This window comes from Vespula pensylvanica, chromosome 24, assembly GCF_014466175.1.
Source record: "Vespula pensylvanica isolate Volc-1 chromosome 24, ASM1446617v1, whole genome shotgun sequence".
Classification (NCBI taxonomy): domain Eukaryota; kingdom Metazoa; phylum Arthropoda; class Insecta; order Hymenoptera; family Vespidae; genus Vespula; species Vespula pensylvanica.
The window spans coordinates 2194135-2210706 of record NC_057708.1 but is presented as its reverse complement, the minus strand read 5'-3'; the positions used below and the strand labels follow the sequence as shown (position 1 = coordinate 2210706).

General features: G+C 31.1%; 1 protein-coding gene across 2 annotated transcripts; it reads left to right on the top strand.

The window, feature by feature from the left end:
• The first annotated feature begins 12321 nt into the window (after positions 1–12321).
• LOC122637068 lies at positions 12322–14996 on the top strand. Of its 2 annotated transcripts, XM_043828934.1 has the most exons (5): positions 12322–12592; positions 12734–12923; positions 13137–13783; positions 13883–14185; positions 14426–14996. In XM_043828934.1, the coding sequence occupies exons 3-5, from the start codon at positions 13280–13282 to the stop codon at positions 14819–14821; spliced, it is 1203 nt and encodes a 400-aa protein (XP_043684869.1). In that variant the 5' UTR covers positions 12322–12592; positions 12734–12923; positions 13137–13279; the 3' UTR covers positions 14822–14996. The 2 variants fall into 2 exon arrangements, with proteins under 2 accessions (XP_043684869.1, XP_043684870.1); XM_043828935.1 differs by lacking the exons at positions 12322–12592; positions 12734–12923 and having other exon boundaries at positions 12996–13783.
• Positions 14997–16572: the final 1576 nt, after the last annotated feature.

Below are 16572 nucleotides of genomic sequence, written 5' to 3'. Positions count from 1 at the left end.
TGTGTCGTTCCAACGATTGTCAGGGGTGTGTGTTGCAGTTGAACAGACAGAGAGAGAGAGAGACAGAGAGAGAGACAGAGAGAGAAAGAGAGAAAGAGAGAGAGAGAGAGAGAGAGAGAGAGAGAGAGAGAGAGAGAGAGAGAGAGATGTAGAGAATACGCGCCTGTGCGAGGGAGAAAGAGAAAGAGAGAAAGAGAGAAAGAGAGAGTGAGATAAAAGAAGGAAACCACAAAGAGGGGTTGGCGTTTCCATCGAAAGGGGGTGGTTGGTTCCAGCTTCTCGTTACAGCGGTTGGCTGTTGGAATCGTGTACGACGTGGGAGTGGTGGGGTGGGTTTTAGGGCTGGAATAAATCCCCTGGAGGACCCCTCATACCTCACCTCATCTCGTCATACCTCATCTCGCCCTCGCCTCGTCTCACCTCATCTCACCACACCTCATCTCACCTCATCTCGACCCGACCCGACCCGACCCGACCCGACCCGACCCGACCCGATTCGATTCGACTCGACTCGATTCGACTCGATTCGACTCGACTCGACTCGACTCGACTCGACTCGACCGTGTTTTTCGCCGATTGAATCAATTAAAGTGGAAAAAGTCCCGGGGTAAAATATTCGAGACGTGTCCTTCTCATCGTACACCACACCACCCATACATAGGATATGTATATATGTATATATGGATGTACATATACACGTACGTGCGTTCCTACGTATCGACGAATTCATCCTCTGTCTGCCATCCTTAATACCCACCCTCTACCTCCTCCTCACCCTTCTCACCCTTTTCACCCTTTTCACCCTTTTCACCCTCCTCACCCTTCTTTTCCTCATTCTTTTCCTACTAGCACCACCATCTACTACCTACCCTCATTGATACCACGCTCTAGTTTTTTGTTTTTTCTTTTCTGGTTTCTTTTTTTTCCCCTTTTCTCTTTTGATTTTTTCGTATGTGCGTGTTTTTTTTTTTTTTTTGTAATATATATACTTTTTTTATTCGGTTGGTATTCCTATAACCGATCGTGTCGAACGCCTCTCCTTTTTTTTTTCTCTCTCTCTTCAATTTATCGGACCGACCGACGACGAGGATTTTGTATGGGCGGTAAAAAAAAGAATTTCCTCGTTTATGCGATCCGACTTTTTTCGTTTTTCATTTTTTTTTTATATTTTCTTTTTTAATTTTCATTTCTTTTCTTTCTTTTTTTTCTCTTTTTTTTTTTTTTTCTTTTAAATTTATTATACAGCACTTTTCTCGCCGCAATGAGGGTTCGTCGGATCGTGCGAAATATTTTTGACGAATGGAATGGCCGGGTTGGATGCTTCATGTAAAATGAAAAAAAAAAGAGAGAGAGAGAGAGAGAGAGAGAGAGAGAGAGAGAGAGAGAAAGAAAGAAAAGAGGCGTCGCAATTATTTCTTTCGCGGATGACCTCGAAGAAAAAGAAAAAGACGAAGAAAAAGAAGAAAAGAAAAAAACCAATCTAATCAAAATTTTAACTTTGAATACACCTACGCGTCAAGATAATAATTGTTGTCTCACTTAGACTTTCAATCATAAACGCGAATACTTATAGCAATGAGAGAATTTTTCTACGAGATTGAAAAAAGAATAAAAAAGAAGGAAAAAGAAAAGAAAGGAAAAAAAAAAAAAGAAAAAGAAATAAATAATGGCGTCCTCGAGTCACGAGAGAAGAAGAACGATATGATATCGTATGAACCAAGAGAAGGTGGTTGTGCAAGGTAGGTAAGAGTTTACTCGGTTAATGCGATTCGTGTAACAATGGTAGGAGAACAGAAGAAGAAGAAAAGGAAAATAAGACGAAAAGAAAAAATGAAAAAGAAATCTAAAAAGAAGAAAAGAAAAGAGAAAAAAAAAAAGAGTAAAGAAAAAGAAGAAAAAGCTCTTCTAACGTTTAGCCTTGGAATAAGGAGAATGAAGGAAGGAAGGAAGGAAGGAAAGGGTTAAAAAAAGAGTGAGAGAGAGAGAGAGAGAGAGAGAGGTAGAGGTGAAAGAAAGAAGCATTCAGCCTGCTGTAGCTTGTAAAAGAACAGCAGTGTCAGGCAACAGGATTTAATCTCTTAATTACCAAAGGATAGGATAAGATAGGCTTGCTTGCTTGCTTGGTTGGTTCGTTGGTTGGTTGGTTGGTTGGTTGGTTGGTTGGTTGAATGGTTGGTTGGTTGGTTGGTTGGTTGGTTGTCTTTTGCAGCCATGTCTGCTAAAGTCGAACGCGAGGATTAGTTGTAACACTACTCTATTAAGCTCGCCATCCGGCTTGTTTGTTAAATAATATCATCGCTACCCGGATAAAATTTAGCACCAGTAACTACCAGCTATATAATCGTGTGTCCCGAAACGTGTGTTCGTACACGCTGAAGGATTCTCGATCGAATTTCATCCCTCGAGTTTTTCTCGGGAATATTAATTTTCTCATTTATTTATTTTGTGTGTGTGTGTGTGTGTGTGTGTGTATAGATTTGCATTTATGCGTTATATGCATTACGAATAGGTATATAGATATTTATTATAATAATAAGATAATATATATATATATTATATATATATATAAATAGTTATTATGTAACTTATATTATAATAACTTTATTATAATATATATGTATTATATATAGTTTGGATATATTATAATAAATATAAGAATTTTATTATATTATCATTTTGTGAATGAACTACTTTTAAACGAAAAATAATTTTTCATCTTTATTTAAATAAAAGTATGATCATGAAAAGAAAATAAATCGTTTCATTCAAATATTTCTTTTTCTTGTCAAAATTATTATCGATTGAAATATAAAAATATGATAACATTTAGAAAAAGAAGGATATATTATAAAAAAAAAAAAAAAATAAATAAATAAATAAATGATAGTATTATCGATGTATCGTTTCCTTTTGGATATGAATTTTGGTCGATTAGATTGACACGTTGTCGGCTTTAGAAGATATTCAAAAGATATTTGACGGCTTCTCCTTGTCGTCAAATCGTTCTATCTGGCAATTAGCTGACGTTTTGCGAACGAATACCGAAAGACTGATTCAGCGGATATCGGAAGCGAGCGACGAATTCCTAATTGACAGTAGTCTCACTCGCATCTCATACAATCCGGTGATTTCTAACTGTTAGAAGGATCAACCGAGCCGAACCTAACCGGATCTAACTGAACAGAGGAACTAAATATAATTGGTTAAACGTGGGTCAGTGTTTTTCTAACACTGCGTGACTTTGTTTAACAAATCGATCGTAAACTCCACAATATTTCTCATTTTTTCCTTCTTTGACTAATAAATAATAATTGTAGATCAATTATAAAAATAAAAAAAGGAAAAAAAAAAAGATAAATAAATAATCATGAGGGAGGAGGGATGAATAAAAGATCTACGTGATATTTTTTATATTATTGCGTGACTTTGTTTAACAAATCGATCGTAAACTCCACAACATTTCTTTTTTTTTTTTCTTTTTAATAAATAACAATTGCAGATCAATTATAATCAATTAAATCGAAGAAATCAAAGAAAAATAAATAAATAATTACGAGGGAGGAGCTATGAATAAAAGACCTGCGTGATATATTTTTTTATAAATAAATTAGAATTTCGCGAATTCTCCTTCTCTTTTCTCTGTTCTTTTTTTGATCGATAAAATGATTAGTTTTAATTCTAAAAAAAAAAAAATCATTGGTCGTAAAACAAAAAACAAACAAACAAACAAACAAACAAACAAACAAAAAATAAGTAAAGGAATGAATAAACGCGTACAATTTTTTTTTCATCTTCTTTTTTTTTTTTTTTCTTTAATCAGATCCAAAAATTATTCTCACGTACATACATGCATATATATGTATACATATATATGTATACCTACTGTTATATATGTTCCTATCGATTAAACCCAAAGTTTCGTATTTATTTGCAGGGAAATATCGCGGCGGGTGCAAAAACACACGAGATATCCATTGAATATCTCTCTGCATGCCCGCTGTGCTATTCAATGTCCTTGATTATTGCTCACGATAGTCAACTGTGTGTTATTTTATTATGCGATGCGTGTACTTAGTTGGCCCTCATGTATCGACGAGATGACGCGACAGGGGACAAGGTGAAAGAGCGAAGGGAAGGAGTGATGGGTTACTAAAATGAAAAATCTTTTATACAGGGTGTCTCTTATACATATATGTCTATATTTTTTCAAAATATTATTAAAAATATTATTTATTTATTATCCAAAAATAGTACGTAAGTCAATTGTCAAGTAAGTCAATAACAAAATCGTTTCCGTTAACATATTTCTTTTTTTTAATTTCATAATTTTCTTTCCGTATTTTTTTTTTCTTTTTTCTTTTTCACCTCAAACACGATTAAGCACATTTTCGATTAAGCGTTATATTTTTTTGTATAATTTTTGTATACAAAAATATATATATATAATTTTATATAATTGGATATTTTATATAAATGAGCACAGTATATTGAACCTTAATATAGTCCTTGTAATTTGAACAGTACAGTAGTAATAAATATATATATATATATATATATATATATATATATATATACCCGTTGGTATCAATATAAGAGCAATAAATAATTTTAATTGATACGGATATTAATTGATCGATTTATCATCGATTAGCGAAAGATTATTTGTAACAGTCCTCGTGAATAATTCGTTCTCGTACTATAATAAACTTGACAAACGATTTGTTTATTATACATATCGTTTATATATATGAATAACGTAAACGATTTGAACCTATTTAAATGGTTTAAACGTTAATAGAAAAATTGTAATTTCGTTTTATGATTGTTAAGATCTAGTACTAGTCTTGAAAAATAAATTTATCATTGTATACTTTAGTGTTTCGAAAAATAATAATCGAAGTAACACGAAAACTATCCTGGTTAGGAATAGTTAACAGAGATATGGGAATTAACAGGGTGAAATGAAGGAGAGAGTAGTCGTAAACCTTCAAACTTTCTAATCTTATTAATCTAAGTTAGAATTCTCTTAAGAATTTTAGGCCAAACTTCTTCGATCCGACGGTCTAAACCACCTTCCTCCATTCTTCAAGTAAAATATTTATTAAAATAATTTAGTTGTTCATTGATACATGACACTTGAATGGGATTAAGAACGATTAGATCTAATCGATCAAATCGGACGAGAACAATCATAAAACCATATATAACTAACACGTAAATATTGTTATTATTTCTCATAAATGTTTCTTTACCGAGAGAATTCGAAGGATTATATTTAAAAGATGATTAGAATCTTTGAACGTCGATATTAGACGTAAGTGTATAATATCGAACATATTGAGAACGAATATATCTATATTTTGTAATAAATAAAATAAAATATTAAAAGCCATGTTTAAGATCGTTATTTTCCAATTAATTAATCGCTCATATTGAAATCTAATTAACGTGCTTAAAAATATCAATTAAACGTATTACAAATCTTCATTAAAAAAAAAAAAAAAAAAAAAAAAAAAAAAACACATAAAGAGATAGTACGTACAAACCGATCATTGACAATCAAATATGGCTCCTTACGAATCATTTTCAGTAAGGAAGCCGGTGTTATGACGTAGAACGGACTAAGGGAAAGGGCTAACTTCCTGTCGCGAGAACGTCGACGATCTTTTATGGTATCTTTTCTTTTACTATGGGATCTATGCATATGTAAAGAATTTCTCGAAGGGGCTTCTTTGTACTTTCCTAGTATGTTCCGCCATTGTTAAGAGAGAGGAATGGAGGGGAGGGGTAAAGGAGGAATGGTTAGAGGATTAGAGAGTGGGGGTGTAGGTGGAGGGGGGTAGGGTGGGGGTGGATTGTTAACGAAAAGGGCTTCCTTAGTCTATGCGTGTCTGTTTTATGTAACCGAGTTTTATGCCAAGCCGCCGGCATCGTTCAAGATCATCCTCTCTCTGTTTTATATAAATTCTTAACTTGATTACATACATATATACATACGAAAAGAGAAAGAAAGAGAGAGAGAGAGAGAGAGAGAGAGAGAGAGAGAGAGAGACACATACACTTTGATAAAATCTAATGGCACATGAGAGGCATCCTGCCTAGAACGATTAGACGTTGCGTCGTTATTATACTTAAGTAAATAAGTAAGTAAGTAAGTAAGTAAGTAAGTACTTACTTACCTGATTCCAAGTCCTTGAATATCGAAAAGAAGATAGTTTAAAATTTTAATCTTTTTTTTTGTATTGTTTAACGAAATATATATATATATATTTGTTTTTTCTTTTTTTTTCTTTTTTTATTTATTGTATCAAAGATTTATTCGTCACGTTAATACGACAATAGAAGTTAAGGTAGAAAAGTTTCTAGTTTATTAAAAGTTCTTAGAGACTTTAGTAGTAGTTTTGTTATCTAAGAAAAAAAGAAAGAATTGAAAAAAGAAAAAAGAAAAAAGAACTCTCGAAAAAGTGTAAATTTAAAGAGTTTAGAAACTTTTTTTGATCGTACTTTCTCTTCTACCCTCACCCATCAACTTTTTCTTTTTATTTTTTATTGATAAGACGAGATAATTTCGATTATTATTTTTTATAATGATTATTTTAACATTAATTAATAAATATAAAACATTAATTTTATAATGATCGAATACATATCGCATATTTAATACAAATATACGAGACTCCTTGTGTAAGTGCGTAATTTTTGAAATTGATTAAAGTGAAATATTGAAAACTATTACAATGATCGATGATCAATTTTGTTTACGTAGAGAGAAAAAAAAAAAAAAAAAAAAAAGAAAAAATTCTTTATTATCAGATTGCGTTAAAATCAGTTTGGAAACAATTAAATCGTAATTTGTAATCGAACCCAAGACAAGTGAAGTATATTTTTGCAATGTTTGCAAAAAATTGTAGTATTTGTGCGTTGCGATATTTGTTTATCGTGTTTACTTAAATATTATTCGAGTAGAATAGGTTCAAACAACGATGTTTGTAACGTGTGATGAAGGTGCGAAGAACTAACAGGGAATAATAATATCGTGTACCTCTTTCCTTCCCTTTCCCTTCCCCTTCTTCTTCCTCTTCTCTTTCCCCTCCATCCCTTGTACCATTACCCTTACCAACAATTCGAATATAGACGAACAACAGTCGGTTATAAGCGAAGCTAGGATAAATACGTAGATTATCTGAGATTTGGATTTCGTTTTATACATGAATACAAATAACGCACACATAGATACATACGTACATACATACATATACATACGTGTTAGAAATCTAAAAAAAAAAAAAAAGAAATTAATAAATCATTAACGATGAATAGAAAAGTGTAAAAGAAAAAAAAGAAAGAGAAAAAAAAAAACAGACGAAAAGAAAAGACACAATTGACGATAGTTAAGATATTATAATAAACAAAATATTTTGTCAAAAACGGAAAATGAATTGTTCGAGAATTTAAGTAAAAGAATCCCATTGGATTGTATACGAGAGAGATAGATATAAAGCTAGAGATAGAGAAAAGAGAAAAGAGAAAAGAGACCGTGGAAAAATAAGTTTGGAGAGAAAAACGAAGTGATGAATTTGTGAGTTAAGAAAAGTAGGACATCGTGGCGCAAAGCGCGTGCCTCCATTCGAGAACATTTAAAAGGTAGTCTCGAGAACGAACCACGGGAGATGTTTAGATGGTTTCTAAGAGGGGGACCGTAAATTTTGCGGCCCAGCGGGGCCGTAAACTCGTCGACTCGTGAGGAAATAGAAGAATAGGTTACTACGCGAGAATCTGCAGGCAAGGTTGCTGCCGACGTTACTGTTATTGCTGTTACTGCCAGTGCTGTTGCTGTTGCTGTTACTGTTGCTGTTGCTTGTTGTTGGTGTTCGTGTTATCGTTGGGTTTGGGCTTGGACCGATGATGCCTTTAAATCAACAGGGGGTATTTCTCGACGTACGCACGACACGCCGCGAATGTTCTCCCGGCGCGAGCCCTTACCCTTCAAACCTTTATTTCTTCCCTTCCTTTGTTTTTTTAATATTCTTTCAAACTTTAACGTTATCACGTAAGTAACTATACTTAGATATTTTCGATATTTATTTTCATGGTTTATTTTTATTGGACGTTTCATTTTCATTTTTTTTATTTTCTTATTATATCTCGTTTTGTTAAACGATACGAGATCGTTTGATTAATCTTCTTTGAAATTCATTAGACTATTGTATCGAAAATTTTATTTTATTTTTTTTTTTTTTTTTAATAATCTTCCAAACTTCAACGTTATCACGTAAGAAACTTTATTTAGATACTTTCGATATTTATTTTCATGGTTTATTTTTATTGGACGTTTCATTTTCATTTTTTTTATTTTCTTATTATATCTCGTTTTGTTAAACGATACGAGATCGTTTGATTAATCTTCTTTGAAATTGATTAGACTATTGTATCGAAAATTTTATTTTCTTATTATTACATTTCGTTTTGTTAAACGATACGTGTCAATTTGATTATTCTTATTTCTTTGAAATTAATTAGACCGATCTTGTTCTTTTTTTCACTTTCTTTCTTTCTTTCTTTTTTTCTTTATTTTTTTTTTTTTTGATGAGATCGTCGTAAAATTACATGCTGGGTTCGCGAGAATGGGAATCACGTCGATGATATTTTTTATTTTCTTCGATTTTTTTCCTAGTGATATTTTTTTTTTTATACATCAAAGTGTGAATTTTTTGATTTCTTGTTTCCTTTAACTCTCCTTTTCTTTTTCTCTTTATCAATCAAAAATACTTTGTGCATCTTCGTACAAATTCCTACGAGTTTCTTCCCTTACCATATTTGTCCAATAAAAAGAAAAAAGATGTAATTATAATTGGAATATATGAGTCTTGCACAGTTTTATGAGTTCGGATAAATAAAATAAGTTAATATAATAAGATAAATGAAATAGTTAAGATAAAAAGATTAATTTGTAATATATACACGTATGCGTAATAGAATTGTAATTTTTGTTCAATTGCATCTTTGCATTATTTCTCGTCTTATTATAATCTATATTAAGAATTTCGAGATTTTCAAAGAATTTCCGATTAGATAATAGCGAATCTAAAAGCTGTTGCATGTAAAACACAAATGACGAAGTTATCTTTCTTTATCACAATAAAAATGTACACGTGACAGATTAATCTAAAGTTATACACGATGTATCTTTGTTTTTTTATGGTTTTTTTTTTTTCAAAACAAAAAACTCGATCATTACTACTACTACTACTACTACTACTGTTATTATTATTACTCTTTCATCTTCCTTATCTAATCGTTTATAACTATCTAAAGCTTTTCATGAATAGATCTAGATATATATGTTTTTCCTTTTTTTCCGATTCAACTTCAAATGTAACACAATGTTATTCACTCGCGATAAGAGTTAATAACTCTTCTTTTAACACGATTTACGACACATACATAGAGACAAATATAAATACACACTTAAACACACACAATCTAATGACTTCTCCTTTCGAGAATGAATGAAGGGAAAAAAAAGAAAAAGAAACAAAAGCCGGTGGTTAAGAATTTGGTGAAATTTTGTGGCTCGTTCAAACCGCCGTTTCCGTCAACAGTACGAGAAAAATAAATAAAAAAAAAAAAAAAAAGAAAAAAAAAAATAGGAAAAAGAAAAATGAGAGAAAAAGAAACACCACCGTACTCGATCTTCGGAAGAATATCGAGTAAAAAAAAAAAAAAAAGAAAAGACAGAGAGAAAAAAGGAAGAAAGAAAAGAAAAAAAGAACGAACGAAGATGATTTATTGTACTCTGACCGATAAAGATCGTGTCGAAAAACTTTCGCGAGTAGTTTCGGTGTGACTGGAAGGAGAAAAAAAATGAAGAAAAGAGGAGAAGAAAAGGAAAAGAAGAAGAAGAAGAAGAAAGAGAGAGAGAGAGAGAGAGAGAGAGAGAGAGAAAGAGTGAGAGAGAAAAACAAAAAAATGAATTCTTGGTTTACCGCATTTGGTGAATTTGGTCGTAGATGAGAGGTAGTAAAAATGTTTTCAAAGAATGCTGCAATTTTAGGTTCGAGAAAGAACTGACTTTTTAACACAGAGAAAAAGAGAGACAGAGAGAGAGAGAGACAGAAAAAGAGAGAGAAAGAGACTAAAAGAGACAAAGAAAGAGAATGCGATATACACACATACATACACACACACACACACACATATATATATATATACAGTTTCATAGCCACCCCTTATAAAAGTTATACGACTGGACCAGAGTGAACCAAGTTCGTATAAGATTCTTTTCTCGATGTCGAACACGAAGTAAAAAAATGTCAGACGTAAGCGTTTTCGTTAGAAAATTGGGAAAAAATCGTCATATCGTCAGTAGAGAGACCAGGACAGGGCAAAATGATTTACGAGTGGTGCAACCTCCCCCGGAAACACACGATTTCTCCTTCCCTCTAGAAACTGCTGCTGTTGCTTGCTTCTTTTCTTTTTTCTTTTTTTTTTCTTTTATCTTTTTTCTTTTCTTTTTCTTTTTTTTTTTACATCGTCGTAGTCGTAGTCGTAGTCGTAGTCGTCGTCGTCGTCGTCGTCGTCTTCTTCTTCTTCATCATCATCTTCTTCTTTTATCGTTTTTTTTTTTTTTTTCTTTTTTCTTTTCTATTTCTTTCAATCGTGATCCCACACTGTTCATTCTCCGTTCATTTTATTTACACGCAGTTTCTTTTTCTTCCTTTACTTTTTATTTATTTTTTTATTTCTTTTTTTGGACTGGTGGAAGGATCGGGGATCACGAGATGTTATTTAAATCAGTTATGCTTTGAGGTAACCCACGAATTTATTAGACGAATTTTTCTTTTTCGATTTCTTTTCATCTATCTATCTATCTCTCTTTCTCTTTTTCTATCTCTAATATATAATAATGTATCAGTATTGCTCATTTACTCTAATTGTTACTATAATTCTTTTTGATTATATAATATTTGTTATATATATATATATTATATAATTATTCCAATTATTATCATAATTTGTTTTTTTTTTAATTAAACAAATAGTAATGAAAGAACGTATAGGAATTTCTACGAAGAGCGCACGAACCATTTTTGATTAATAAAGAGAAAAAGAAAAAAAAAAAAAAAGAAAAACTTGATAAATCAAAAACGTTTAATTCAATTCTCTAATCCTTACGTGAAATTTATTATGAATATTTTTTGAAGAATTTCTAAAAATCAATTTCCGAAGTGGTAATTATTTCTACGGACATTGCTTATGTATATATCGTTAAGAAAACTTGGAGAGAAATTTAAACGAGTATTTCAGTTAATTAGAACGAGATAAATATTATCTATTAGAAATTAGATATTGATGTAACTATTAAAACAAGAAGTATTGTAAATACGTATATATGTATGTACGTACGTATGCATGTTCGTTAAAGAAAATCCTTTCGTAAATCGTTCGTGCTACTTATAAAACATTCTGAAGATAAGATATACACAGACACACACACACACACACACACACACACACACACATATATATATATGTAGACAACAATTTGTTATTAGATATCGTTTAGTTTTATTTCATTCTTATGTTCAGTTACTTGGTTACTTCCAAAGTGAGATGTACAATCGAATAATGTGAGGTTAAATTGTAATGTCACGTCAAAGGTGATATAAGGTTGATTAGTGTTAATGTTTCATTCATTGTAACACACATATATATATATATTATATATATATATATATATAGAGAGAGAGAGAGAAGAAGGTCGTATTAATAAATCAACATTAAACGTTAAACGTCTTACGATTCTCTATCAAAAGCTCTTCAGTCTTTGAAAGATTCACGAGAGAGTCGGTTCGTTTCGTTTCGTTCTTTTTCATTTTGTTTTGTTACGTTTCGTTTCGTTTCGTTTTGTTCCTATGTATATACATACATACATAGCATATATATTATATACGTGTAAGTACTTACATATATTTATAAATTATAAAGTAGAATAATTATTTTATTATATAAATTATTATATAATATTATATTTAATACTATATATTATTTTACATTATAAATAGGATAATCATTCTATTTTATAATTTATAAATGTATTAATAATAATACGAAAATAATAATAATAATAATAATAATAATTATTATTATTATTAAAAAAAAATAATAATAATATCACTTACAGTATTTACTTTTATTTATTTTTTCGTTCATATCGAGAATATATTTTTCTCATTGAAGGTTAGGAACGCGTAACTTAAGGGTTCACTTATAAAAGAAAATAAATCAATATTTTTAAATATTTTTATATCAAATTCAAGTAAATATTTCATGATTCTTGATATTCTTAGGTCATCGATACGTCAAACAGTTTTTCTTTTGACAAATTCTTTATAAATCTTGTCGATCGATAGAAATTTTATCACGTGATACAATCAAATTATTATTAAATTCTGGACCAATAGGAATCGTATAAGGGAAATGTATAATATCTTCGTCCAATAAGAAGCAAATCCTTTATCATCGACGAATTTCGTAGATAGTAGTAAGTTAAATACGCGTTTAAAGAAGGGAAAGAAATTTTATAAAATTTGTAAAATCAGTTAGTATTCGTCGTTCCGTAAAACCGGTCATTAATTAATAAATACGTCCGTAATTAATTCTTAAATATAAATTCGTACGAATAATTTAATTTCTATTCAATCGTTTAACATATGTGTCTTACGGATTTCAGAAAGATTATAAAATTTAGATAGTTAATGAATTAAAAAAATTTTCTCGAAAAAAAAAGTCAAACGAAATTAAATGAATAATCATTTAAAAGATGTCTATTATTTCGTAACTCGTTACATAATGTTATCCGAATGACTCATTGAGACAAGAAAGCAGTATTTCACAAACACACACACACACATATAGAAAATGTAAGCAAGTTGAAATCTATAGACTCTAGTTTACTATCTCCGTTCATTTCCCAATTTGTCTATCAATTCAAAACTTCTATTTCGTTCTATCGATCTACGTTTCATTGTTCCGACGGTTCTCGTCGAATTCACATTCCTCAAAGAAAATCTCTCGTAAATCTTGAAAAAAATCCGATCGATCAAAATAATTGATCGTCTCGAATTACGTCACAGGATGTAAACGTAAACAGGAAGAACGAATGGAGTCATAATCGAGCACACATAGACGAAGTTATACGAGGATATATGAGAAAACAGAAATAAAAGAACGAAGAAGAAGAAAAAAAAAATAATAATAAATAAATAAATAAAGCAAGATGGTTCGTGAATTCGATAAGAATTTTTTCGAACGTGCATTGCGTTTTGGTTACAAGGACGAAACGATAGAGGTACTCGAATACGACGTTAAAAATTGTTGCGCGAAGGGTGCGAATTTTCTCAGCGATTTGTATCGTTCGACGTTGAAATTGAAACGATCTACGAATGTAAATGATAAGGAATACAATATAAACGTTATAATCAAATGCGAGCCTTCCATGGACGCATCGGCATTAGAAATTTGTTCTCAACAAAATTTATTCAAGACGGAATTAAAAATATATACCGACGTGTTGAAAGAAATCGAAAGGATAACTTGTCAAAAGATCGGACCTAAATTATTATACAGTTCGAAGGATTCCAAGATTTTCGTTATGGAGGATCTAAACGTCGAAGGATACAAAACAATGGATCGACAAAAAGGATTATCGTTGCATCATTGTCTCTTATTAATTTACAAAATGGCCGCTTTACATGCCGGCTCGGTTGCATTTTGCGAGAAGGTAACTTTGCTTTTGTTTGTTTCTTTTTTTTTCTTTTCTTTTTTTTTTAATTTGCTAACCCTTAGCAAATTAAACGCATAAACGTATTTTATTCCGTAGAATCCGGAATTAGCGAAATCCTTCAAAGGTGGTATACTCGTTAACGTACTGGAAAGTTTTCTAAAACTATCCGAAATTAGTATAATTAACGCTTGTGGTGAAATACGTCGTTGGTCGAACGATTATCACGATTGTGCAGATAAATTGGAAAGATTTGCTAGCAGAATGAGGAGAAAAGAGGATATCGCTGAGATTTATCAATACGAAATGGATGAATTTTGCGTTATTAATCATGGCGACTGTTGGATCAATAACATCATGTTCAAGGACAACGAGTTGGGCGAGCCCAGTGAAGTTTTATTGGTAATTTCGTTGTCCTTTCGATAATAAATTTTAAAGATCGTATCATTTCGTCTCCTTTTTCAAGAATTTTTTGTATAAGAAAAAAGAAAAAGAAAGAAAAAAAAAAAAAAAAAAACAAAGAGAAAAAAAAGAGGAAAAAAAACATCCGACATTTTTCAATGCACTTTAATCGTACGTTCGATTAATTAATTTCTTAAATTGATGTAAACGATCGCAAGTGTGTATATTCATTAATTTCAGGTGGATTATCAAATGTCGGTTTATTCTTCGCCGGCCATTGATTTGCTTTACTTTTTGAATATTTGTCCGGATAATAAATTGAAGTACGAGAAGGAGGATTATTTTTTGAAAATATATATTAGGACGTTGGGCAATATAATGAGGACAATTGGTTGTGTCACTAAACCACCGACTATAAAAGATTTAAAACGATCGATGTATAAGAGACGATTGTACGCAATTTTTTCAGGTATCGTATTGTATCCACGTATGGTTGCAGACGAGTGTGAACATTTTGAGGAGGTATTAGGTAAATTAGATGGCAAAACCAAGTTAAACGTTTTTAAGAAAGAAGAGGCAATCGTGTCGACGCGTAAATTTATTAAATTTATGAATCAACAGAGTTATTTCGATTGAATTATTTTATACGACGTAAGGTTATTAATTCATTCGTTAATTAATTAAAAAAATTATAATAATGATAAGACTTGTGTTTCATAAAAGTGTCATTAGAATAAGTTAATAAGTTGATTGCAATAAAAATAGTTACTTGTGTAATTATTAAATATATATATATATATATATTTATTTATTTATCTGTTTGTTTGTTTGTTATTTTTTTTTTTTTATAATTAATATGACTTGATTCTCATAAGTATAAAGATATTTCAATTAATATCGTATGCTATATATGTATATGTATGCATGTATTTGGGTTCAGATTGAAGAATCTCTAATTAGAGTTAATCGAGTCGATGACGTCGTTTATTAACGTTTTACATCGAACGAGTTTCTAATACCAATCAAATGAATCATATATATTCTTTTCAATCTTCTTTCAATAATATTAATTAAACGAGAGAAACAGAAAGAGTGAAAGAGAGAGAGAGAGACAGAGAGAGAGATAGAGAGAGAGAGAGAGAGAGAGAGTAAGAGTGACACGAATTACAAAACTGATAACAATTTCGTTCTCAGTTAAAATAAATGTAAATCAACGATATTAGCAACACACACACACACACACACACACATATATATATATATAAAACGATGATAATATTTTATGACATATCATTTGAATAAAAAAATTGAATTAAAAAATTTCTTGATACAAAACAACACGTTATTATCTATGCATGAATATAATTAACGAATGACTATTTCTCCTTTATCTCGACTCTTCTATTTCTCTCCTCTAACACCTTCTTACTATTTTAAATTCTCGGAACAATGACGAAAAACATTTTCGTTTTTCACCGATTCGTGTCACGATTTTTTTTTTTTTTTTTTTTTTTTTTTTTTTGAAATAACGTGGAGTCAGTGGTGCAAAGATGGAAGAAGAGAGATGTGATTTCTAAAGTCGACAAACAATAAGAAGAAGAAGAAGAAGAAGAAGAAGGCACGAGTCGAATAACGTAAACGTTTTTGAAAAGAGATAGAGAGAGAGAGAGAGAGAGAGAGAGAGAGAGAGAAAGAGAGAGAGAGAGAGAGAGAATACAACTTTCTCAAAGACGATGGGATCTGTGTTAAACTGGTATGCCAAAAATGAATGAGAGAGAAGTAAGAAGGATGAATTAGAAGAGGTATATACGGTCGTGTTAGAAGGTACAGAACCTACCAGTAGCAATTGATTTATTATAGGGCAGTAAAGCACTAGGCTAAAAGTGGCATTTTGCTTTTGAAAAGAACGCCACGGTAACCTAGATCGTGAACAGAGAAATTGTTGTGGGAAGCCTCGATGGGGTGGCTCTTAGCTTAACCTAGACTAGAAACTAAAGGACTAGACTAAGTTAGAGTAGGGTAGAACGAATGAACGTAAAAACGAATGAACGAAACTTGGCCGCGATTGGCAACGTGTGAAATCTTTACCTTCGGTAATATTTATTTCTTAAATAACTAATACTTTTACTGGAAGGAAAAACTAAAATCTTTCAAGTGTCGGTTAACACGGTGACCGAAACTGTGAAAACACTATTACGTGAGTTAAACCTCTCTTGTTGTAAGTATTTGCTTTGATAGGTATTTAGTTATAATAAGGATTTACTATTATATTCTTTTTAAAGTATTTATTGCTTTATTAGATAGATAATATATCTTATTTATCTTATCATATATATATATATTTTATCATTAGTATATCTTACTCATCCATCTTATTCTAGTAGAGT

Bases quoted from the DNA above. Each gene is read 5' to 3' on its own strand.
- LOC122637068 (XM_043828934.1), top strand. From the start codon at position 13,280: ATGGTTCGTGAATTCGATAAGAATTTTTTCGAACGTGCATTGCGTTTT. The intron at 13,784-13,882 runs GTAACTTTGCTT...TTTATTCCGTAG, and splicing joins CGGTTGCATTTTGCGAGAAG to AATCCGGAATTAGCGAAATC. The intron at 14,186-14,425 runs GTAATTTCGTTG...CATTAATTTCAG, and splicing joins AGCCCAGTGAAGTTTTATTG to GTGGATTATCAAATGTCGGT.